Source organism: Hypanus sabinus, chromosome 6 (assembly GCF_030144855.1).
Source record: "Hypanus sabinus isolate sHypSab1 chromosome 6, sHypSab1.hap1, whole genome shotgun sequence".
Taxonomy (NCBI): domain Eukaryota; kingdom Metazoa; phylum Chordata; class Chondrichthyes; order Myliobatiformes; family Dasyatidae; genus Hypanus; species Hypanus sabinus.
In genome coordinates, this window is record NC_082711.1 from 146374437 (window position 1) to 146402052 (window position 27616).

The 27616-nt window shown below is 37.2% G+C and overlaps 1 protein-coding gene across 1 annotated transcript in view; it reads right to left on the reverse strand.

Moving 5' to 3' along the window:
* Positions 1-1966: 1966 nt before the first annotated feature.
* Positions 1967-27616, reverse strand: part of LOC132395200 (heat shock factor protein 5-like) — an 80560-nt gene continuing 54910 nt past the window's right edge. The window contains exons 7-9 of the mRNA XM_059971490.1: positions 10193-10741; positions 3009-3174; positions 1967-2091 (exon numbers count right to left, since the gene is read on the reverse strand). Coding sequence (XP_059827473.1) covers positions 1982-2091; positions 3009-3174; positions 10193-10741 — 825 coding nt within the window. The 3' untranslated portion in view covers positions 1967-1981. The remainder of the gene's footprint in view (positions 2092-3008; positions 3175-10192; positions 10742-27616) is intronic.

Below are 27616 nucleotides of genomic sequence, written 5' to 3' on the forward strand. Positions count from 1 at the left end.
AGAATACAGGAGAGGTTTATATGAATCATTATTAGAGTAAGAGACAATAATTAATAGGCAGGTAATTGTCAATGGAGTCTAAGAAAAATTGATAGTGGTGTTTAAAATAATAAATAGTTTACCTTTAGGCACAGATTCATGATTAACAAAAAAAATGATTAAGAAGTCTGATTATTCTCTGTGACCTATTCTCCCTTGCCTACCAAAATGAGAAATGTATAATGATATTCAAAAATATTCCATCTAGGATAAATAAGCAGTACTTGTTATCAGATGATTTGATAAATATATTGTAAAAAGTCAAAAGAGCTACAAGATGAACAGCCAAGAAAATTTTAATGTGCTGCTAATTACAGAGAAATACATGTCATGTGCAGTATGTAAAGAAACAGTATTCTAAAATTGCCCTATTTCATACAAATTTTATATTAAGTAGTTGAAAATAAATAGACAATTACATAAAACAAAACCAAGAAATTGAAATGGTAATTACCCATCTGAATGGTTCTATTCTTCATCAATACAGTTCTTAGAAAAAGCAGTGTTTATGTACGTGTGTGTATGTATGTATATACACATACATACACACCCTACATATTTTTTAAATTTTATATATATATATATATATTTGATGCAAGTGAACTGCTAGGTAGAGGTCGGGAGATGATGATGGAAAACAAAATGTTTTTAATTTTTGCTCCGGGTGATAATACTGAACAAATTTGGCCACATACTGCAATTAAATGAGAGAAAAATTTCGCTAAGTAACTTTTTTGTTCAAATTTCAGGAAAGCCAGCTGTGCTTTTTCATGATAAAACCTAAGATTGTTATTCAGAATGTAGGCAATCCATTGCTTCTATCTTTCAAACTACTCAAACCAGAAATCATTTATACAAAATGTTACTGCATGATGTTGCTGCTGAGAGAGGGCCCAGCTTTTTAATACTAAAATCATTTGAATTAGGGATATTTTGCAGTTGTTTAAAACCTGTAGCTAAAAAGATTAGTATGTACAAGTTGTGTTTCCTTTACTTCTCAAACTAGCAGTTGATATAGTTTAAGTATTTTTATAACATTAAAGTTAGCTCTAATAATAAGCATCACTTTACAGCAAAAAAAATGGTAGGTAGAATAAGTTCACTGCAACTGAAAACAATGAATTAATGGAAAACATATTTATAGAAAAATTTCTTTAAAGAAGTTTTCAAAAATAATTTTAATTTTCCATTTCCTATTTTCAATTCTTATGAAGATCCAGTGAATTAGAAATGAGAATGTGTTTTGCCCATTAACTGTAATAAATATTCTGTTGGCTGCTGTTTCATAAGTGATAAAGTTTGGCTCTCCCTAATAATTATGTAATTACATTTTGTAACAAACTTCTGAGAAATATTCAAAATGCAGATGTGAAATTTCAAATATGCAGATTTCCATGAAATTATTAAGCAATTATACTTTTTTTACTTAGTTCACTATGGCCTAAGGGAGATAAACCAACTAGGACCTTAGCTGAGATTACTTTTATACCCACTGGAAACTGCAGTGCTGCAACATTAATTTCTATTTAAAATACACAACTTTCTTTTTGTAAAATTATTTTATATGAAGGAATCCAAAGTTACAGTATAGCATTTTACATTGATAGCAAAAAAAGAGTGCACAAATCATATTCTCCTTCCTGGGATCTTTACATGACTATAGTGTAGGATTTAAGAAAGAGAATATTTATTATAGAAATTAGACATTGTCTTTCAACATAAACTACAGATAATACTGAATGAATATAATACTAAAATATTGTATTTAAACAGATTAATGAATTATTTCTGTGCTATTTAACATCTAAATATTAGCTAAATATAAAAGTTAATATTTCTTAAATGATACAAGAAACTAAAGTAAATTAGAAAGCAGAATACTGAATACTAATATTTTATTGTAGAAAGTATAACTTTCAGGCTATTTGTAGTAGTCAAATGGCTAAGGTGAAAGCTGAGGAGAATGGCTGGCTTCTGTCTCCCAAACACAGATATCCTCCTCTTTTTGAAAGTGATCCTGGTTACAGGCCACATCTACTAGAAGATGAAGATCTATTTGAAAACAAAGCCCTAATTATTAAACTGTTTAGAATTATCAATACATGGTTGTAAACAGGAAACTAGTGTTCAAATATTTTAATACGGTATTTTTATGATTCTATATAAGCTTTTTAGTTATACTATTTACTTCTATCATATTTATACAGTATTGTTAAGTTTCTTAGCATAGTTACAAAGTCTAGTGCAATAACTCAGTTTCATGATTGTTGTCATTTGGAGAGAAAGGCATGATGGTTAAAATGGCTGGGGATTATTCCTGCTTGATTAGGAGAACAATTTATAGGTTTGTATTTCTTGTAGAGTGAGATGAGTTAAGATACTGATTTGATTGTCATCACCCAAAGTCTCCTTCATAGTTAAGTGCTGTGGTGGTGAAGTATTACGTCTCCTGCAGAGGGTGAAATCAAATGTTGTTTGCTTTAACTGGCTTTCTGTGGAGTAATGGACAAGTTCATTTTGCGGTCTCTGAATACTCTGCTAAGCGGGTTCAAGTCTGGTCAGTACTTGAATGTCTGGGAGAATTAAGTGCTATAGACATGCTATCCGGGGAAACAATTCACAGACTAAATTCAAAAGGCATGTCAATATATTTCAGCCATTAAGTAAACAAAACTTTTTTCCATGGAACATTGGTGATATTAAAGCTACTGGAGGAATTCTAAGAGACAGGATCTAAGTGCATTTAGAAAGCCAAGAACTGATTAGGGATAGTCAACATGTCTTTGTGCATGGGAAATCATGTTTTGTGAATGCCCCATCCTCAGCCCTACATCACTCCCTTTTCATGAATTCTGTAGTGATATTTTTATATAAATACAACACAATTTAAAAAAATTACAGAGAACTTAAAAAATTCAGAAGCACGATATGTCTGTGCATAGCTTCAAATTTAATTAATGTTTCCTTACCAGGAGACTTAGCCTGTTGGCCACTATTTTGTTGTCTTGTATTAGCTGTAACTGTATCTTTAGGTAAGTCGAAGTCAGAAAGTAGTGCTGAAATAATGGTTCTTGATCGATCAGAGGTCTGGACAGGATCCAAAGAGCCAGTATGATAGTTAGTACCATGTACTGTCTACAGGAAAAATGAAGATTTAATATCAATTTAGAAAATGTAAGCCAATTACATTGTTACTGTTTTTAGCAACTAAATCATTTATTTTTGTACTGCACGTTCAATGAAAATGATCTGTTTTGAACCTTTTAAAAATCAGCTCAATTCACATTATTAAAGAACCAGTAAGTTAGAAAGTCTACTTAAAAGTTTTAATGTAGCTCTTGATACATAAGAGATGAGAGTATAAAGCAACACCAGTACAGTATAAATACAGTATTAACATCTGAAAGTAACATACCCAACAAAAAGTAGTCACATTTCATGGATGAGATATTAAGCAGATGACCTGTCTGCTCTCTCAGGTAACAGTAAAATGTTCTGAAGAATTATTTTGAAAAGGGAATGCCATGTCTTTGCTAATTTTCTGAGATTTTATTTTCTGATTAAATCTCAAAAAGAAATCTTCTGATAATTATCAAATTGCTGTGGAATTTTGCAGTTTTCTACATTAGAGCAGTGAATTCACTTCAAAATTACTTAATTGATCGTGAAATTTTCTGAGGAAAATTTAAGCCTTGAAAGATACAAAATAACAGCAGTCTTTCTATTTTAAATAATTTTAATTTTGACTCATATTACATTGATTAAATTTATGTAGTTATTGTTTTCATTGAGCTCAAGAATTTGCTATGATGTCTAGATAGTGAAAGAGGTTCTGTGAATAGTAAATTAGTTACATATTCTGCTACATTAGTCAATGTACTGTAGTTCATAGATAAAACAGCTAGAAAGGGCTGCATAGGCTGCCTTCCTCCCTCTTCATCATCCACCTCTTTTCCTGCTCTTTCAATTACTGGCTGCATGTTTGGGGAGAAGGCCATCTACCAAAAGACTGGTGAAACATACTGCATTCTACTATCAGTCTTGAAATATACTCCTTCAGGTACTGCATTGATTTTCCAAAACAGCCTGGACAGTAGAAATTGTTTTTGGATGCCAGTGATTTACTCTATTCCATTTTGCAGCAAAATCACCCTTATCACATAGATGGTTTCATTTGTACATAGATTATGCTGCAGTAACAGTAAATATATCATCAGCAAAGAGCTCTTGCTGCCCATGACGTTTTCCTAGTTCATTTATCACAACTTGGATGCTGGTGGTATACCTGAATGAAACAAAATGAAGGCATTATGATTGCTCTCAGGAAAAATGGCAATCGTATATATGTTACACACACCCCCCCCCCCCCCCCCCGCAGGATTCATTTTGTTGTGGGCATAATCAATACAGTATATCCAATAACCATAACAGAATCAATGAAATACCATGATAACTAGGCATACAACCAGTGTACAAAAGACAACAAATAGTACAAATACAAAAAGAAAGAAATGATAAAAATAAATAAACACACACTAAATATCAAGAACATGTGATGAAGAGTCCTTGAAAGTGAGTCCACAGGTTGTAAGAACATTTGAGTGATGGGGCAAGTGCAATTAGTGAAGTTATCCCCTTTGGTTCAAGAAACCCTTTGGTTCAGGGGTAATAACTGTTTCTGAACCGGGTCGTATGAGCCTTGAGGCTCTTGTACCTTCTTCCTGATGGCAACAGCAAGAAGAGAGCATAACCTGAGTGTTGAGGATCCCTGACGATGGATGCTGCGTTCCTGTGGCAACACTCTGTGTAGATGTTCTCAGTGGTGCGGAGGGCTGTACCCATGATGGACTCAGATGTATCCATTACTTTTTGTAGGAATTTCTGTTCAAAGGCATTGGTGTTAATGCAGCCAGTCAATATCTATAGAAGTTTGTCAGAGTTTTAGATGTTTTGCCAAATCTTTGCAAACTCCTAAGTATGTAGAAACACTGCCATTCTTTTTTCATAATTGCACTGACATGCTGGGCCCAGGACAGGTCCTCAAATGATAACACCGAGAAATTTAAAGTTGCTGACCCTCTCCAACTCTGATCCACCAATGAGGGCTGGGATAGATCATTGGTTTCCTCCTTCTGAAGTCAATAATCAGCTTCTTGTTCTTAGTAAGAGGCTGGTGTTGTGGCACCACTCAGATTTTCAATCTCGGTATGGATAGGTACGTTATTAACATTGCACCAGTTATTGAAATCAGAATTCCCATACATACATGCACTTATCATGATCCTGAGGATGTCATATCACATGTAGGAAATGTTGGAAAACTTTGAACTGTGTCTTGTTTCCAATAGCATTTAGCTATCCCATTCACAGAAGTCCATTTGCTCTTTGATCATGTTTGCTCTGTATCAGTGCAAATTAAATAGCTCCTCACAACAGGTTGAACTCAAAAATCTGATGGCACATATTTATTTTATTTTTCCTGTCTGTACACAATGAGCAATACTGGCATTTATTGCCCACACTTAATTATCCCAGGAGTAAGGAATAAGTTAAGAGTGACCCATATTTTCGGTCCATGGAATCACATGTAGGCCAGACTGGTTAATGCTGGCAGATTTCTTTTCTTGAGGGACACTGTGGACCAGATAATTTTTTTTATGGGAATCTGATACATTTTTTAAAATTGAAGGTTTATATCATTACTTGAATCCCTAGCTGCCCTGAGGGAATTCAAACCTGTACGTCTGGATCAGCAGCCTAAAATTCTGTCGCTAGAAATTTAACCTCAAGACTTGATCACAAGACACTGCCATTAAACATTATCTATAGCACTCAAATATGGGAACTTGGATGACATTACCCTTATCCAACACTGAAAAAACGGTCATTGAGCATCACAAACATCAAATTTATGCATTAAGCTTCAAGGAAGGATAACCACAGGTTGCTTAGTGTTAAGTGCTGATAAATAAGAACTACAGGGTCTAATTCTTTTATATTTCTTATATTTAAAAAAATTATGGATATAATAGTTTAACGTTCCACTAGCTTGACTTAATATCAGCCTACATAGGCTATTTGCTCTACCTTTCTCAGATACGTGTGAGTCTGTATGTAAGATAGTCACGAGGCGCTCTTTTAACTTAAAGACAATGAAAGTGCCACTTATACCAAACTTATTATTTACATTTCAAAAATAAAGAAAATTAAAAGCAAGGACAATAATAAAAAAGAAAAATAAAATATATACCTTACTTCTTCATAATCAGAACCTTATATATATATTTAAAATTTTGTTAGACAATAGCTATTTTAGTGGAAGGCTTATCCTTTTCTATGTACTGAACATAAGACGGGTATAAGATGCCCACAAGTATCATTTCCCTTGCAAATGTCAGATTCAGTCTAATTAATGCCACCAGAATTGTAAATGTACATTATAGTGTACATGCAAGAGTAAAGAAATGATAGGTAAAAAACTATCAGCTTGAGGGAAGTCAATGTGTTCTCATTCAGCACTTGAATGAAACCCTCTGGGACAAGGCAGAAAATAGCTGTATATCCACAGTGAGATAAATTAGATAGCCACAGTTAAATGCTACAGCAAGGACTTTCACTGGTATGAACTCATGAGTGTTTCTCCCTGCTTCTTCATAAAGAAGTTAGTACATGCAGAAAAACAATCAGATTTCAGATGAAGTCTAGTCGAGCTCTAACAGATATTGCTGTAGCCTACAAAATCAAATCTGTTTGTTGAATCAACTCAACTCCCAGTGTCCATGCATGCAAGCTGCAAGAAAATCCATGGATCCATTAAATGCTTGGCAGCCAAGGTGTAAAGCTGGGAGTTGAGGTTATATTTTCCAGCCTCCGAGTGACAAGATTTGTGTCACTCACATATTGAATTTTCGTGCATTCCCGGAAGCTACCTTAAATTGTCTGTCACATGAGTCATTGTTCTCAGCAAAATGTGACACATCCCCAACTCCATTGTTTGTTTCCTTTTATTGTGTTCAGCTGCATCTTCTCGGCTAGAAGTGATGTGATGTTCTATCCTCGGAGCTCAGAGTGCCCTCTCTTGTGATTTAGTCTGATTGCAGCTTCTTAGCTCCAAGGGTCTCTCCTTGTGAAGTACAAATTATCACCATAGATTCTTGTGCACATTCCTCAGCCTACCTAAGATGGTAGGATATGCAGTGACATTGTGTGCGTGTGGCTGCAAAAGGAATCTCTGTGAACTCAACAGAATTGATGCTGGTTGATTCTTCACTGTGGGATTTCTCAAGTGGGTCCTTCACCTGTGCTTCTCACAACTCCTTCCATTGTTCTTTCAATGGAGCTGCATTTGGTTGTATTTTTCTAAAATGATTCTTGCAGCAAATAATAGATAAAGGGAAGAAAAACACAGAATATGTGAAGATGAAGTTTGTTACATAATAACCTGAGGGAGAGATGTAATGAGCTGACGCAGGGCAAATAGGGGATAACTAATATATAGAAACATGCTTGATGTAATATGGACACTCAGAGCAATTATTAAAGCTTGTGAGTGGCACACACAATGCTCCTATGGGAATCATATGCTCTTCTATGGGAGTTAGTATCTGTATCAGGGATGATCCATGAACTGTTTGGAGGGATAGCCTAAAATCTGTGTGGAATGAGCTTCCAGTAGAAGTGGTAGAGGCAGGTTTGGTATTGTCATTTAAAGTAAAATTGGATAGGTATGTGGACAGGAAAGGAATGGAGGGTTATGGGCAGAGTGCGGGTCAGTGAGATTAGGTGAGAGTAAGCGTTCGGCACGGACTAGAAGGGCCGAGATAGCCTGTTTCTGTGCTGTAATTGTTATATGGTTAAAATTCTTGGCAAATTTAGTCTGCAAAAGAAAAGCCTACATATTGATGTGTGCTTGCTATTAGTGTTGGTTGCAAGAGAGGTGCATCCTATGCACCTTGGTATTGTTGCATGTATATTTGTGCCAGGTGTGTACATTTAGCATGAATCCATTAGTTTTATGAATCCTTTAGTGTTTAAATAGCTAAATGTTTGTGTTATATATTTTTATAAAAATAAAAAAATGAGTTATCAGGTTAAAAGTTCATATCATGAATTTTATTCTTGTTGATAAAGATATATGCCTAGAGACTGGAGATCACTGAAAAAACGTTGTTGAAACATCATGGTCTCTTTATCATATGCCAATTACAGGTGGTACCATTTTACTAGTATATGGAACTGCCATAGCAGCCTGGTTCATGTCATCTTCTGCTGAGAAAACAGCCCACTTAACTGAAGCAAACACAAAGCAATATGTCGAGAGACTGGGGATAATTGAAAATCAGGGTTATTTGCCAGACTCAGCATCCTTGTGTAAAATAGAACTAGAACAAAGTACAGATACTTGGCAGTCTGACTGAATGTTGTATGAAAATTTCTAAGCTCTCTGTAACTGGAGATAACCTTTAGCTAGCATATTTTCAAACCTAATTATACCCATAAGTTTTTCTGAGAGATTTGCAAAAGAGCAAAACATGTTTATATTTTGATCAGTTCAAGGTCTTCAACAAAGCAACAGAAAATAAATAGATAGTCCTGAAATATACCTTGGGAAAAAGATAATTAATCTCCAACAGATATAGTTATGTCAGATATGACTCAAATCTCAGGAGTTTTCCTGATTCCCCAGTGACATAATTTTCAATTCCTCCTTTGAGCCACGTAGCGAAATACTTAATTTAAAAAACGTAGGGAGAATGGTAGACACCAGGAGTGTGGGACTAAATGGATGGTATTTATCCTATCTTCACTTTACTTCCATGGTTTCTGGAAGGTGCCAGGATCCTAAAGAAATACCAGATTAATACCATCCACAAACTCGTAAGGAATCTTAAATCACAGCCTATGTAGGTCAAGTATGACCTGGGACTCAGGTTGTCTGGTGCTTACAAGATTTCCTGTGAAAGCAGAGCAGCATATATTGGCCAAACTGGATGCATGGTGGAAACCCACATCAAGGAGCACATCAGGTATATCCACTTGGGTTACCCAGAGAAATTGGGGGTAGCAGAACACTGCATTCACAATGGCCATAGGATTGACTTCGACAGCACAAAACAACTGTGCCGTGTCAATGGATTTTGGGACTGCCTCGTATAGAAGCCATTGAAACAAAATTAAAAGTATTGTAGTAAAGATAAAGGTCTCACTCTAAGTAAGAACTGGAATTTGATTGTAAACAAGGTGGGAGAGTGGAAACCTGGTTGGATGAGGACTAACCAACCAGGAGGGATGGACTACGGGGAATATAAATACCACCAGACTAGATGTGCCCAGGCATCATCCCTGATGAAGATGGCAGAGTTTGTCACTGAAACATCAGTTATAATTGACACCTGTACCCAGTTGGAGGCCCGAGAAGTATTTAGTCATCACATACCCTGGGAAAGCATTAGACGCTTTTTCAGCTAGGTAAATGTTCTGGATTATTTTCCATTTACATTTCTGGATTAAATTGATACTTGAAATTTCTGACTGCTGTTTCATTTTACAACTTCATAATTTTCAGTATTTGCCCTTTTTATTTCTGCATTTGTAGCAAAAGTAAATTGTAAGATAATAGTAAGTAAAAACAATACACTCAGTGCACAATTTGCTAATTTATAGAGATATTAATATTTTATTCTTTAATATGGGGGATACTTTTCTCTGATCAGAAAATGAAAGAAAAGGGATAAAATGGTAACTTCTTTCTCTTTCAGACAATGAAATTGTATGAATTTCATCGATCTATGTGAAGTCAAAGCTATTTTCTACCACTATTGTACAGTAACAAATCCAGTTTAGTCATCTCTTTTCACACTTTTACAGAATGATGACTAACAATTCCTGTTGAAGTACTTTAAGACTTGTGGAAACTTGCTTGTGCAGAATATAGAGTATGTATTTATTTACAATTACTCTATGAAGCAAAACTTTAACGTAGAAGGAGATGGCACTGTAAAGCTTTTTAAACTAGCTTTCTCATATTTTTCTAGTGAAGATATAGCTTACTTTTGTAAGAATCTAACTGCTGCTGAACAAATCCTTTAATCAGTTTTCTTACAACATGATTTTTTCACATACTGAGTAGAAATAAGTTTGTGTTATAACTTACTGTTTCAGAGATGGATTGTGTTCCATCCTCAACAAACATTATTGAATGGAGAGATGTATTGTGGCACAGCTTATGCACCTCATCTTGTGTTAGACACTGATCAGAAGCTACTGGTTCAGGTACAATGCTTACAGTGGTTGTATTTTCAGATAGCTTCGACATAGTTGTAAGCACACTGTCAGCAACTGCTGGCAGTGAACATGAAAGTGGCTCGTCTGCTGCTGCTACCACAAAAGACTTAATTTCTGATACCGCAGTAGTCAGGGTCTGAATTTCCATTGGTTGCATATTGGCTCCTGCATTTTCAGTAAATGTTGGAGAGCTCGGTGTCTGTTGCGTATTCTGTGATTCTTGCATTTGAATTGCATTCTCTGCGTCATCCATCTTCACCATCTGAAGTGTTGGAGAAGCTCTTAATTCATCCACTATCTGAAAGACAGTTCCCAAATTAACTTCAGATATTTTGGATTCATCTGTAGCAGTGCAGTCCCAGTGTGCTGCATTGCTGTGTAGAATATCAACAAGATATGAAGACTGCATGGTAGCATTCTCAAGGGCAAGGAAGTTGAAATTTCAAGGCATCTATTGCAAATTAAATTGGGCCGCAAAAACTATTTTTGTATTTGTTTAAAAGACTGAAGATTTATTGTCAATGTATATCTCCTATATACATTATTAATATGTATTTTCTTTCTGTATAACTAGGCTTCCTATTGCCACTTTTTGTTAAGCTTTATGTCAATTTTTCTATTAGAAATTTCTATGTCCAGATTCATTATAGATGACTGTCTAATCTGATCACTGGGTCACTAAATTTTCTAAAAATGCTTTCTAAGTATATCTTCAATGATCCTTTTCCAATCTCAGTAAATGAAAGTTCAAATATTCAATTAAGGCTTAAAGAAAATAAATTTTTTACAATTTTAATTAACTTTCAAATATATTTATGTTTATTGATGTTTTCATTTAAAAACTTCACACTCTCAAGCAATCCCAGTCATTTTATTCTCCTTCCTAAGATCTACTCATGACTGCTCAGTGAGCTCTCATAAATTGATTATAGTCAGTAACAGATTAGCTCTAAATTTTCCATGTTCCACTGAGTAAGGAACTTGAATAAGTTATAAGATGCAGTGGAGCATATGAGATCTGATAATCTATATCATCTATTGTGGATTGTGTGGCACTGTTAGTGCTCAGGCCATTCTGGAGTATGGAGTTCAATTCCAGCACCATCTCTAAGGAGTTTGTATGTTCTCCTGTGAGTGCATGGGTTCCTCCAGAGGCTCTGATTTCTGCCCACAGTCAAAAGGTGTACCAATTAGTAGGTTAATTGATCATTGTGAATTGTATGGTGATTAGGCTAGCAGGGATTCCCAGCCTTTTTTTATGCCAGGGACCCTTACCTTTAACCATGAATGCCAGGTTGGGAATTCCTGGGCTAGTGTTAAATAGATGGGTTGTTGAGCGATGCATCTGGTTGGGCTGGAAGGCACTTTCAAAGATCAAAGTAAATTTATTATCGAAGAACATATATGTTACCATATACAACTTAGATATTCGTTTTCCTGTGGGCATACACAGAAACTCCAAGAAACATAATAGAATCAATGAAAGGCCACACCCAGCAGAATGGACAAATAACTAATGTGCAAAAGACAACGAACTATGCAAATACCACAGAAAAATAATAATAAATTAAAAAGTGTTAAATATCAAAAACGTGAAATGAAAAGTCCTTGAAAATAAGCCCATAGGTTTTGGAAACATTTCAGTGATGGGGTGAGTGAAGTTATCCCCTCTAGTTCAAGAGTCTGATGGTTGAGGGGTAATAACTGTTCCTGAAACTGGTGGTGTGGGTCCTGAAGCTCCTGTACCTTCTTCCTGATGGCAGCAGGAGTGAAAAGAGAGCATGGCCTGGGTGGCGATGACCCTTGATGATGGATGCTGCTTTCCCGTACAGCACTGCATGAAGATGTTCTCAATAGTGGAGAGGGCTTTACCCATGATGGACTGGGTTTTTATATGCTTTTCCATTCTCAATGTAGTCTCCACCACACTTCTATAGAAGTTTGTTAAGTTTTAGATGTCATGTCAAATCTTAACAAACTTGTAAGGAAGTAGAGGTGATGCCATGTTTTCTTTGTAATTGCTGGGCTCAGGACAGTTCTTCTGAAATGATAACTCTGAGCAATTTAAAGTTGCTGACCTTATTTGGCTCTGATTTTCTGATGTGAACTGGCTCATGGACCTCTGGTTTCTTCCTTCTGAAGTCAATAACCAGCTCACTGGATTGCTGACATTAAGTGAAAGTTTGTTGTTGTGCCACCACTCAGATAGATTTTCAATCTTCCTTGTACAGTGCCTACGAAGATTATTCACACCCCTTTGAAGTTTGCACATTTTATTGTTTTACAACATTGAATCACAATGGATTTAATTTGGCTTTTTTGACACTGATCAACAGAAAGAGACTCCTCTGTGTCAAAGAGAAAACAGATCTCTACAAAGTGATCTAAATTAATTACAAATATGAAACACAAAATGATTGATTGCATAAGTATTCACCCCCTTTAATTTGACACACCAGATCATCACTGGTGCAGCCAATTGGTTTTAGAAATCACACATTTAGTTAAAGTGTCCTAGCTATATATAAAGCAGTGTACAGTCAAGGTGTTTCAATTGAATGTAGTAAAAATACACCTGTATCTGGATGGTCCAACTGCTGGTGAGTCAGTATCCTGGCACAAAACTACACTATGAAGACAAAAGAACACTCAAGCAACTCCATGAAAAGGTTATTGAAAAGCACAAGTTGGGAGATGGATACAAGATAACTTCCTAGTCACTGAATATCTCTTGGAGTACAGTTAAGTCAATCATCAAGAAATGGTAAGAATATGGCACAGCTGTAAATCTACCTGGAGCAGGCCATCCTCAAAAACGGAGTGACTGTGCAAGAAGGGGACTAGTGAGGGAGGCCACTAAGTGACCTGTGACAACTCTAGAGGAGTTACAAGCTTCAGTGACCAAGATGGGAGAGATTGCGCATACAACAACTGTTGCCCAGGTGCTTCACCAGTCACAGCTTTATGGGAGAGTGGCAAAGAGAAAGCCACTGTTGAAAAAACTCACATGAAATCTCAGCTAGAGTTTTCTAGAGGCATGTGGGAGCCTCTGAAGTCAGCTGAAAGAAGGTTCTATTGTCTGATGAAACCAAAATTGAGCATTTTGGCCATCAAAGTAAATGCTATGTTTGGTGTTAGCCAAACACCGTACAATATCAAAAACACACCATCCCTACTGTGAAGCTTGGTGGTGGCTGCATCACGCTATGGGGATGATTCACTACAGCATGCCTTGGAAAGTTTGTAAAGGCAGAGGGTAAAATGAACGCAGAAAAATACAGGGAAATCCTGGAGGAAAACCTGATGTGGTCTGCAAGGGAACTGTGACTTGGGAGAAGATTTGTTTTCCAGCAAGATAATGACCACAAGCATAAAGCCGAAGCTACACAGGAATGGCTTAACAAAGTTAATGTCCCGAAATGGTCAAGTCAGAGTTCAGACCTCAGTCCAATTGAGAATTTGTGGCTGGACTTGAAAAGTGGTGTTCATTCACAATCCCCATGCAAACTGACAGAACTTGAGGAGTTTTATAAAGAAGAATGGGGGAAAGCTGCAGGGTCCAGATGTGCAAAGCTGATAGACACCTATCCACACAGACTTAAGGTTGTAATTGCTGCCAAAGGTGCATCTACTAAGTAGTGACATGAAAGGTGAGTAATTATGTAATCAATTATTATTTTAATTAATTAAAATTTAACTGTAATAAATTTTGACCATTAAGTAGAAATTTGTTTTCACTTTGACTTGAAAGAGTCTTTTCTATTGATCAGTGTCAAGTCAAATTAAATTCACTGTGATTCAATGCTGTAAAACAATAAAAATATGAAAACTTCCAAGGCAGGTAAATACTCTTTATAGGCATTGTATATAATCATATAACCATATAATAATTACAGCACATAAACAGGCCATCTCGGCCCTTCTAGTCCGTGCCAAACACTTACTCTCACCTAGTCCCACCGACCTGCACTCAGCCCAAAACCCTCCATTCCTTTCCCGTCCATATACCTATCCAATATTTTTTAAAATGACAATATCGAACCTGCCTCTACCACTTCTACTGGAAGCTTGTTCCACACAGCTACCACTCTCTGAGTAAAGAAGTTCCCCCTCGTGTTACCCCTAAACTTTTGCCCCCTAACTCTCAACTCATGTCCTCTTGTTTGAATCTCCCCTACTCTCAGTGGAAAAAGCCTATCCATATCAATTCTATCTATCCCCCTCATAATTTTAAATACCTCTATCAAGTCCCCCCTCAACTTTCTATGCTCCAAAGAATAAAGGCCTAACTTGTTCTCTGTAACTTAGGTGCTGAAACCCAGGTAACATTCTAGTAAATCTCCTCTGTACTCTCCCTTTCTCTCTATTTTGTTGACATCTGTTGAAATATGGTTCAGTACGTAACTCTCAATCCAGGATTGCTATTTCCCTTGTGAGGGCGGCTAAATCAAAAGCTGCTCTAAAAAAGCATCTCCATTCTCGCATCTTCCGTGTGCCAATGTCATTCCATTTTCTTTAAGGTGCTATGGCAAAATGATGAAGAAATGAAGGACCTGCAGTTCTGTAAAATGAAACACAAAGTAAAAAGGGGCAGAATTATTAAGTTCAAATTTAGGAAGAATTCAAAAGCCTGAGAGAATGCAGAGGCCATGTAGAAGAATAATAGAAGAAAGACCAGTTAAATTGGAAAGCCGGATTGTGAAGAATAAATGTTAAAGGACACTTAATGGAAGTACTTTAATTATGCTAGATTAGATGAGGTCAAAGTATTTCTGCTCACTGAGATGTCAGTAACCAGAACAAATTTGAGATCATTACCAAATATACCTGAGCATTGAAGAATTTTCTTTTGTCTAACAAAGACCATATTTTACATCATTACCTTCCCTCCTTTTTTCACAAAAAGAATCTTTAATTCAATCCACAACCTACCAGATTTATGGAAATACTTCAGTGCTCTTTAGGCATATGTGACATATCAATCATCATATTCTGATGATGTTAATGGAAAAGTAATCTATCATTTCTTAAGTGATTATTCATTATTTGTATAATATATCATAATGGCCAATTGTATTACAACAAAATACCCATGTTGGCAAAGCAGTTATCTCTGTGGCTTCATGGCTCCAGAAACCAGTTTGAGGAGAGTTTGCATGTTCTCTTATTGTGCGGGTAGGTTTGCTGGCAAAGAAATCAAAGAGGAGTTGATATAAAGGGAAGTAAAATGAGAGTAAAAGTTCTTAATATCAAGGCAGCATTTTGCTCTGGCTAAACTGTGTGTTATGTTTTGTAACTCCAAAAGATAAAATTAATTGAAAGGAAAACATGGAGCTGGGAATAATTGTGTACATTTATTTTTACTTTATACATATGATGTTGTGGCATAATGACCTATGCCATTCACATACTTTTACATATAACCCATAATAAGTTATTTAAACAAAGAATGTTTAATCAAACAATATTTTAATTACTCAAAAATTAATGAAATATTGAATACACGATACGCCTTGCTTAGCTATAAACTCCAAAAATAGGAAGTATCTCAACTTAAATATACATATACACATACTGTATACATGCACACAGTATACTATATAACTTCTATATAGATAACCACAGCACAGTAAAAACTAAATAGTCTCATTCACGCTTAAAGATTTAATTGCTGTGGAGGCTTTCTTACTCTCATTGGATAATGTCTTTCCTGACAGGAGAGATTACTCTATTTGGCAGGTGAGGCTTTTGGTTGTTGGAACAATCTCAGGTTCTAGGACCTCCTCTATAGTGGTTGTAGGAGTTGACTCTGGGATTACGAGAAGTGGTCCTGATAGCTCTGGCCTTCTTTCTTTTCTACCAACTAACTCTTCTCTCCTCAAATAATCAACCTGTCATCTCTAGCTGATATCAGACACAATCTCCACCGTGTAGGAGAGTGGTCCAGTTCTGTCCTTAATTTTTCTGAGTACCCACTTTTGATCACCTCTGTAGACCCTCACCAGAATTGAAGTCCAGGAGTGAAACATCAAACCTCTTTGGTGAGGAGGCTTCAATTTGTCTCAGCTGTTTGTCCTGCAAACTCCTTCTGAGACTGAGTTTGAGAGATCCATGCTTGAACGAAAGAGTCTACACAGGAACAGCATAGCTGGTAAATGTTGGTTGTGGAGTGTGCTGCATTGCAATATGCAAGGAGAAAATTGGCTAGCTTCTGATTTAATGTCAGTGTGGTGTGATATGCCGACATTGCTCACAGTTAGTTCTTTAGACTCTGGACAAACCTTTCATCTGGGCATGTTGGCATCATGAACAGTACATGGCAAGCTACTCAATCTGCTGACCTACTTCAGGCTACCAGACAAAGTTTCGAGCCAACACTTTCACTTTGACCTTGCCTGGTGATCGGCATGTAGTTCCTTCAAAACTTTAGCTCTCAGCTTTAATGGTACAATAACTCTCAATTCCCACATAAGGCAACATCCATCAATGGCAAGTTCATCCTGACACTGGCAAAAATGGGAGAACTGGAGTTTCCAGCCATTTTCAGTTGCCATATCGATCTGGCACACTGTTGGGTCTTTTCTGATTTCCCTTTGGATTAGTTCTGTCATAATCAGGAGACTTTTGTGTTACAGAGAATATGTCAAGAGTAGTGTCCACTTTTGTAAATTTTTCAGGTATTCCCTTTTCCAAGGGTAAATGTGATGATCCATTATGATTTCCATGATTAGTTGTCCTCATGTATTCAAACTTGTAATTGTGTCCTCCAAGGAACATAGCTCATCTCTGCATTTGCGCTGCTGCTGTTAGTGGAGCAAGCTTTTGAGGATTTAAAATGGTCACCAGTGGTTGATGATCAGTAATGTTAATCTGTGCATAATTTTTCTCTGCAGTGGTAAGGGAGCATGATGCAAAGGTTATGGAGCATTCACTTCCATCACACATAACATGTGACAATAACAGCACCTATACCTTAAGGTGAGGCATCACAGACAAGCTTCACTAGATGATATGGATCATAATGTGTGAGTACAGTGTTTGACATCACCATTTACTTCACCTTTTGAAAGTCACCTCACACTGCTTTGTCTATTGCCATTTCTTTGCGGTCTGTAGTATTGAGTTCAAGGGGTAGAACACAGTAGCCAGGTTTGGCAGGAACCTGTTATAGTAATTGACAAATCCTAAAAAGGACCACAACAGTGACATGTCCTTTGGGCTTTGGGCATCCACCACTGCTTGAATTTTCTCAGCACACTTGTATAATCCTTATGTGTCAATAGTATCACCAAAGTAAATGATGCTTGTTTTAAAGGATTCATACTTGTTATGTTGTGTTCTGAGCCCATTATCTTTTAAGTTTTTTAGTACTGTCTTGAGATTTTGGAGATATTCTTATTCATAGTGCAGGTGCAGATACTGCTCCAAATATAAGCCCACTATAGCAATAAAGCCCTTTATGAGCGTTTATGGTGGAAAAAACACTTTGGACTCTTTTTCCATCTCCATCTGTAGGTAGGCCTCAGTTAGGTCCACTTTCCTGAAGTGTTTCCCAAAGTTTGCAAAGATATCCTCTATTCTAGGCAGAGGGTTTTGATCTACTTTCAGTACTGAGTTAATGATGACCTTAAAATCACAGATCCTGACAGACCCATTCTTTTTGGCTACTGGGACCACTGGTATTGCCCATGAGTTCCACCCAACCTTAGAAAGAATTCCTTCAGCCTCCATGCGATCAAGATCACTGGCTGGATTATGACAGAAGGTATAAGGAACTGGATGGGCTTAGAAAAACTTGGGTATGGTATTTTCATTTAACATGATTTTACCCTTGAAGTATTTGATTTTTCCAATGACGTTCTTGAACACTGCTGTGGCATCATCCAATGCCTGTCTTAATTCACTGTCAATTGACTCTATTACAGGGGATGTATCATGTAAATTATGAATGGATCTTCAATCAAGTTGTAGTTGTCTCAGCCACTCACATACTCACAATGCTGGCCCTCTAGTTTTTACCACATAGAAGCCCAATTTGACTTGTTGGTTGTATTATTCTGCTATTAGAAATGTTTTTTTCTGCAGTATCAGTTCTTAGTTGGATACCTGCAGGCTTCAATTCAGTATGTTTGAAATGCTGTTCATGTGGAATGATTGAAACAGCCAAGTCATTTTTCAATTCCATTTTAATTAATTTGCCATTAACCTCTGGTGTAAGTCATATTGGTTGTAAATTGCTAGTTTTCACATTGCTAATCCCAAGGCTACTCAGTCCTGCGTCACTCTCATCATTATCAGATTTTTCATCAACGCCATGCAGATTAGTACTTTTTTTGAAACTGCTACTTGATCTTTTATCTTTTTCTCTTCCCTATGCAATCCATTTATTTTTGTCTGCCCAACGTGCTCTTTGTATGTGTCTTACTTTGTTGCAATTTTATTTGCAAGTTTTGCCTTTAAAACTGTTGGTCTGGTGTATGTGACCTCCTACCACAATGGTAATACTATTTGCTTGGCCAGGCCGATTTCTGTTTAGACATTGCAATTTTGTTCATGCTCATTTTAATTTCTGACTGCAACTCAACTGTGTCTCTGTTGGCTGTTCTTATTGATTCAATTATTTTAACTGCTCTTTTAAATGTAAATTGTACTTCATTTAGGAGCTGTTTTTGAATGCTTTCTTGTAAAATTTCACAAAATACTCAATCTCTCAGTGCATCATTAAATCCATCACTGATCTGACGATGCTCATACAATTTTTTCAATTCAACCACATACACTGAAATGGACTGCCGTTCCTTTTGATTCCAATTATGAACTTTGAAATGCTCTGCAATCAAAGGTGGTTTTGGTTTTAAGTGTTCCTGCATTAATTTCATGATATCAGCAGAGCTCATTTTGGCTGGTTTGGCTGGAATAATCAAACTTCAAAGCAAATTGTTTGCTTTTGCACCCAATGCACGTAACAAAACTGACACTTGCTTTTCATTGGCTTTTTTATTTGCATCAAAATACAGTTCAATTCGCTCAGTATACATATTCCATTTCTCTTGTTCAATTAAATGCACCTAACTTTCTGATGTAGCTGGCCATTTCTGCTTTTTAAAAATTTATGATTATTATCACCTGATACTACTGTTTATGAACACATGAATTTGTCTGTTTTCTGTTTTTTTAAATTTGATTATTTCTGTCCCCTCCTAAAGAAGCATGTGCTCTGCTGCTCTTTTTTTTTAACTCAAACATATCATTGCACTTCAACAGATAGGTCATTATCTCGGGTTCATTTAAAACTTCCTCACTGCAACCTTTACATTTTGTAACTTCGAGACATAAAATTTATTAAAAGGAAAACCTGGATCCAGGAAAAACTGTGTACATTTCATTGTTTTTTACTTTAGTGAGGCATATACATCTGACGTGGTGGCGTGATGAAGTATGCAATCCACATAATTTTACATATAACCCATAATGAATTACTTAAACAAACAAGGAATGCCTAATCAAAAGTATATTTGCAACATTACTCAAATATTACTGAAGTATTAAATACACGAAATGAAGTCAGTGGGATTCAGATGGAAAACCCTTTGCTAGTTGGAAACAAATCTAGCACACAGGCAGATTGTTGTGCTGCTGGAGAGCTATCATCTCAGCCATATATTATCTCTGCAGGAGTTCCTCAGAATTGTGTCCTAGGCACAATTATTCTCAGTTGCTTCCTTGATCAGTCATAAGGTCAAAAGTATGGATGGTCGTTGTTCATTGCACAATGTTCGGCATCGCATACGACTCTTCGGATAGCAAAGCAGACTATACCAGATGCAGTGAGGCCTGGAAAATATCCAGGTCTGGAATGAGTAGGAGCAAGAACAGGCTGGAGGCTAGAAATCCTGCAGCAGGTAATGCCCCAAAGGTTGTCCCCTCATCTACAGGGGTTAAGTGTGTTAGGATATTCACCAGTTGCCTGGCTAAATGCAACTACAACAACACTTAAGTTGCTTGATACTATACAGGATATAGAAGCCAGCTAGATAGGCACCCTATTCACATTCACTCTATCCACCACTGATGCATAATAGTAGCAGGTTGTACCATCTATAGCATTCACTGCAGCAACTCATCATGACTCCTTTTTCAAACCCATGGCCTCTACCAGCTAGAAGGACATGGAGCAAAAACATTGGAACATTAACACCTGGATGTTGCACTCCAAGCCACACAACATCCTAACTTGAGAATATACTGCCATTCCTTCAGTATCTCTGGGTGAAAATCCTGAAATTACCCCCCCCAATATTGTCAGTATACCTATAGCTCATGGGTTGCAGTGGTTCAAGCAGGCAGTTTAGCACCACCATCTCAAGGGCAATTAGGGTGGGCAATTAAATGCTGGCTCAACTTGCAAAACCCACATTCCTGGAATGAATGACCGTCAAGATATGTGAGCACTGTTTCAGGAAAATGTGGGGAAGGGAATGAGACTTCATGGACCAAATGACTTCTTTCTGTGATGCAATAAATAAATATATCTGAGATGAATGCAAATAAACATATCGTCATGACTGGTGAATTATGGCAGGGAGATGATGCTGGCTGATTCTCTGTAACTTATTCCAAGATAACCTGGCATTAATTCACATGTTTCAATGGAAGGGACCTCTAATGGAGAAAGAGTCCTTAAGCTATTGCTATTCCATTAGGTTCTGTACTCTTGCTTCAATTAATGAATAGGATATCCAGGCATAAAGTGGAATGTTCTAAAATATTGTAATGTGGATGGTCTAGAAGGCTATTCACTTTTTTCTAATCTACTAATTTTTGTTTGACATGAGTTCCTTATGGGAGGCTAATCCAGAAGATTAAGATGCATGGGGTCTGCATCGAATTGGCTTTTTGGATTCAGAATAGAAGACAGCACATAGAAAATCGAGGGTTGTCATTGAAAGGGCTTATTTGACCTGGAGGTCTGGAATTAGTGGTGTCCCGCAGGGATATGTGTTGTGATGTATATAAATAACCTGGGTGAAAATGTAGATGGGTGTGTTAGTAAGTTTGTGGATGATACCAAGATCGGTGGGGTTGTGGATAGTGTAGAGGACTGGCAAAGAATACAGCATATATGGGCAGAGATATGGCAGATGGAGTTTAGTAAAAGATAAATGTGAGGTGTTACACCTTGGTAGGACAAATTCCAGGAGACAGTACACTATTAAGGGCAATATCCTTAACTGTGCTGCTGAGCAGAGAGATATTGGGATCCAAGTTTATAACTTCTTGAAAGTGACTACACAATTCGATAAGGTGGTTAAGAAGGCTTATGGAATGCTTATTAGTCAAGGCATTGAATTCAAAAGTCAAGAGATTATATTGCAACTTTATAAAACTCTGGTTAGGCCACATCTGGAGTTCAAGCCACTCCATTATAGGAAGGATGTTCAGGCTTTGGAGAGGGTACAGAAGAGATTTACCAGGATGCTGCATGGTTTAGAGGGCATCTGCTATAACACAAGGCTGGTTAAACTTGGGTTGTTTTCTCAGGAGTGCTGGATGCTGAGGGGAGATCTGATAGAGGTTTATAAGATTATGAGAGGCATAGATAGAGAAGACAGAGAGTATCTTTTTCCCAGGGTTGAAATGTCTAATACTAGAGGGCATGCATTGAAGGTGAGAAGGGGTAGATACGAGGGGGATGTGAGGGATAGCTTTTTTACCCAGACAGTGGTGGATGCTTGGAATATGCTGCCTGGTAGGTGGTAGAGACAAATAAATTAGAGGCTTTTAAGATATATTTGAATAAGCACACAGATGTAAGGAAGATGGAAGAATATGGATATGGTGTAAGTAGGAAGGATTAGTGTTTGGCTGTTTTTGACTTGCTTTTTAGTTGGCTCAGCACAAAACTGTGGGCCGAGTGGCCAGTTCCTCTGCTGTTCTATGTTCTATATACTATTCTGCAATAGAAGTCTGTAATAAATTCTAATAAATTTGATACATGTTTCAATAGCCTAAGGACTCAAATATAACAATTGGCAGTTTGGAATTTTTTTTGTGACTGATTTGAAAGTCTTCATATAGATCTTATGATTTTCTTAAACATTATCTATTTCAGGAATCTGGTGTTGGCTGTATGAACAATGTGGATTTCCCATGTTGCTAAATGAATGTAGCCAGGGCCTGAACGGTTGAGAAGTTGACTTGACAGAGGATGTGGCATTGATTCATATTCTTTCCACTGATTTTGAAGGATATTGCGGGGTCAACATCGGTAGTATTTTTGCAATATCTCAAACTTCTCATCGTAGATGGTCCAGATTTCAGAAATGTTGGAGGATAGGAATTACTGCTAACCAGTCTTGTGCTAGGTCTGTGAGATTGATCTTTAAATGTCCTCTTCATCAGTTGATTAGATGCTGTGCTGAAACTTTAAAATGATTTTGTGGTAAATTTTATCATAAATATTTGTCTTTACTTAGAAGTGGCTCTTGAGATATGGGAAATGGAGTACATTTTCCAGGATCTCACTGTGAACCAGTGGGCAGTATGCTGTTGCAGGACCATGTATGTGTCAGACCAAAGACTATTCTGTCAAATAGGCATACAAATTCCACAGATGGAACAAGCTGCCTAACAAAGGTATGTCCATAAACATTCAATAGCAAGGCATGTGTTGTGGTTCTCCATTGATTACTGATTTCCTGCCAATCCTTTAGCAAGCTCCTTCTACCCTTTCAGTACAGGGGGTTTAATCTTAAGTAAATTGGATCTTAGACTGCTTTGGTGGCAATGAAAGAACTTCTGAACTTGTATCCAAGGATGTTTTTGATGGTATTGAGCATAGTGAATTTGAGCAGACCCAGTGCTTTCGATAACCTCTGGATATTCCTGTAATGCCTTGCTGCTGAAGGTCTGGGAAGAGGAACGACTGCAATTACAGGAAAAATTCCTGAAACAAAGGCAACCCTTGTACTTGGGTTTAATAGACTTACCAAAGTATTTTGATATAGTAGACCACCAAGCTCTTTGGTGAATACTATCAAGACATGGCTGTTCTGACAAGTACTTATAAATACTGAGGCTACTGCATGATGAAATGACAACCACAGTACTCAGCAATAGCAGTGCTGGATCAGAATCCTTCACTGTCAAGATAGGAGTCAAACAGGGCTATATCATTGCACCCATCTTTATTGCTGCCATCCTTTACCTCACTGGCCAAGACCTGGAACAGGGAATCTCAATCAAGTAGAAAATGGACTTTTCAAAAAAGGCTTTTCAACCTCAACCAGTTCAAGGGCATGAACAATGTCAGCACCAGCACAATCACGAAGCTTCAGTATGTGTATGAAAATGCCAAGAACAGCAAACTCTGAAGAAGACCTCCAATGTATCCTGAATGCCCTTGCCTAAGCATACAGAGCCCTGGATCATTTTTTCAAATATTAAAAAGACACAGACCCAATGTTAGCAAGTACCCAACCATTTAACGACTCCTCCATAACAGTTGACAATATTGCCCTTGAAAATGTAGTTTACTTTCCCTACCTTGGCAGCGTTCTCTCCTTAAAGGCAGACATTGACTCAGAGATCAACCATTGCCTGAGTAGTGCTAGTGAAGCCTATGGAAGATTACGGAAAAGAGTCTTTAAAGACCGCAACCTACAGGTCCAAACAAAATTTTTTGTCTATAGAGCAGTTGTTCTTCCTACATGACTGTATGGAGCTGAAGCATGGACCACCAAGAGTAGACACCTGAAAGCTCTGGAACAATACCACCAAAAAATCTTATGAACGATTTTGAGGATCAGATGCATTTACAGATCCTTTACTCCTACTTGAAAGTATGTCAGTGAGCCCCTGGTGGGCAAAGAAAATGCTTCAATGATAATATCAAATCAGCCTGAAGAAATTTATCATTTCATCTAAAAAATGGGAAGACATTGCACTCAATAGATGCACCTGGAAGAAATCTGAGCAACAGGGACCTGCGGCTCACGACAGCGACTTCCGCTGTGCCACAGAGAACAACCAGCAGCTGTGAAATGACAGAATGAACAACAAAAGACCCAATCACTAACCAAGCTACTACTTACTTGTGTCCACACTGCACCAGAATAAGTGGTACCCAGATCAGCCTTTACAGCCATCTGAGGACACACCAACTGACAACCCCTTAGGAGAACAACTTATTCGACTTGAGTGGTTGCACTACTACTTACTATCCATTAAAGCAGTGTTATACATCTTCTTCACCATGTTCTTGAATTCATCCATGGCTTTCAAGGATCTATTTGAAAAGCAATCTCTCCTCTTCTCCTTTCTACATTCTGTCCTGTGCTGCCTGCTTTCAAGTTGATCTTAAAGGCAGGGAAGACTCTCAATCCAGTCACTGATTTTCATAACACCATCAACTCTCTCATCCAGCAGTAAGAAAACATGGAGAAATGTAGACCTCTTGGCCTTGATACATGTCCCAGAAAACAAAGTCTTGCTTAGTATCTGACTAGTTTTTGAATGGCAGTTTTGTAAGCAAAAAAGATCTGAATGACACCTGCCCCAACCATGTGTTAATTCTGCTAGGCTACATTGTCTATTTATTTTTTGGCCCATTGATAACTGAATTATACATCACGTTGTTCTTTAATGCTTACAGTTCAGCATTTAATACCATCATCCCCTCAAAACTAATCAGTAAACTCTAAATCCTGGGCCTCAGTACCTCCTTGTGTAATTGAATTCTGGATTTCTTCACTTGCAGACCCCAGTCAGTTCAGATTGACTGTTGTGGGCCATATCAAAAGTGGTGATAAATCAACATACAGGAAGAGACTGAAAGTTTGGCTGAGTGGTGTCATGACAACAAAATCTCACTCAATGCCAACAAGGAGCTGATTGTGGACTTTAGGAGAGGGAAAACCAGAGGTCCATGAGCCAGTCCTCATTGGAGGATGAGAGGTGGAGAGGGTCAATAATTTTTTATTTCTGAATATTACCTCAGATGACCTGTCCTGGACCCATCATATAAATGTAATTACACAGAAAGCATGACAGCACCTCTATTTTCTTAGCAGTCTGCGGAGATTCATCCTGATATCAAAAACTTTGAAAAACTTCTGTAGGTGTGTAGTGGAGCGTGTGTTGACTGGTTGCAACACGGCCTGGTATGAGAGCACCAATGCCTTTGAATGTGAAATCCTACAAAATGTAGTGGATTTAGCCCAGTACGTCCATAGGTAAAGCCCTCCTAAACATCGAGCACATCTACATGAAATGCTGTCATAGGAAAGCAGCATCCATCATTAAAGATCCTCACTACCCATGCCATATTCTTTTCTCACTGCTGCCATCAGGTACAAGGTACAAGAGCCTCAGGAATTCCACCACCAGGTTCAAGAACAGTTACTACCCCTCAACTATCAGGCTCTTGAACAAAAGATGATAACTAAATTCATCTATTGAGATGTTTCCACAACCAATGATCTCACTTTTAGGACTCTTTGTCTTGTTATTTTATGCTCTCTTTTCTTATTGCTATTTGTTTAAATTTCCATTTGCACTGTTTGTTGTTTTCTATACTCTATTTGATCTTCCATTGATCCTGTTATAGTTACTATTCTACCGGTTTGCTGCAGGAAAAAGAATCTCGGAACTGTATATGGTGACAAGTATGTACTCTGATGAAAAAAGTTACTTTGAACTTCAGTAAAGATTATTTAGTGTAGATTATGAAGACATGCTAAAATACTTAGTGAGCACAAACAGAATGTAACCCAGTATGCGTGGAATTGTTTAAATGTGAACTGGTCACTAAGAAACCATGCTTAATTGGTTACTAATGTCTTTTCAAATTTTTCTCAATAATGAACTTAAGGTAAGGAACTCTCTTCTCTTGATCAGCTGCCTCTGCCACCTACCCATACAATGGACGCTTTGAGAATTTGACATGAAATGGGAGAGCCAGTCATGCCATATGAAAATCAGTTGACCAAACCAAAAACATCTGTATTCATCTCCTACTGTCCTAAGTTGTTGCTAAAATTTGCAGTTAGAATGAACATCCTAGCAGGTTACTTCCATTTTATATACGACCAACCATTTTTACAAAGGATTTGAATGGGATCTGGTTCAGAAGACTGCAATGTTAATTTTCTTCAAAATTGTTGATAGTTACAGTATCTTTTTATTATTCTGATGCAATTCATGTTGACATTTTTGATAGTAATTCTGTACTAAATTTTCTTGTCTATCTTTGAATCTGCAAGCTAGTGAGTAAAGCCACCCGATAATACTTGTTTTTTTTTGAGCAAACCATTCACTTCAGAATGCATATTAAGTTAGAAAAGCAGCTTAATGTACAACACTAATCAGACATAAAATTGCCATTGAAAAGTAATGGGTTATTCGAGAAATGAAATGAAAACCACTTAGCTTTGTATTGGGAAATGAACACTCAGTGCTATTTTCGCATGAGCATAAATCAGAAACCCTGATTTCTTTCCTCATTTTATTGGCTCTTTTTTGTGAAAAGACTTAATTTGAAGGTTTTTTATCCAGTTGTTACCTGTATCGTGATGACTGTTGAATTAACTGAATTATCTCTGGTGTTATGTTAGAGAATTAGGAAATTAAATATTTTATCAATTGTCAGACACAGAGACAGAAGTACCCACACTGTAGTCCATGGTCCACTTCAGATCATTGATGGGCATCCCAACATCTCCAAATGGATCTTGTGTGCTGTTCTGTGGCATGAATTATTTGACATTTACTATATACCAGTATCCATTGCAATTCCAAGTTCTGTGAATTGCTGCTACTGACAAGGATTACATATCTGAGGCTTCTCTAGGTAATGCTTTCATGGTATGTGGGTGGAGAATAGCACAAAATGCACATTTTAAGTTAATACAGTACTGAATCATGGCAAATATTCTGGGTGTTTAATAGTAATTGAAATGCAAGAGACAGCTATTTTTAAAATAAGATACAACTTTCTTCAGTGTCTTTTAAATTGCAAGTAGTGAACATTCTTGATTATTATTGATCCTACATATAGAGGTAGTAGAGAAGAGTGATCTTGGTGAGACTTCAATGATACAGATTGCCATTGCTGATATCACTATGCCGTGGATACTAAATATTGCTGTGCTCAAGCACAAATTAGTTCTCTGTATTCTAAAATAGTGAAGTGAATCTGAGGGTAGAATATATACCCTCATCTTTCTTTATTACTGACAGAGCACTTCCATTCTTTGTTCCCTTACATGTTCAATCTGTGGTACTACATGACTGG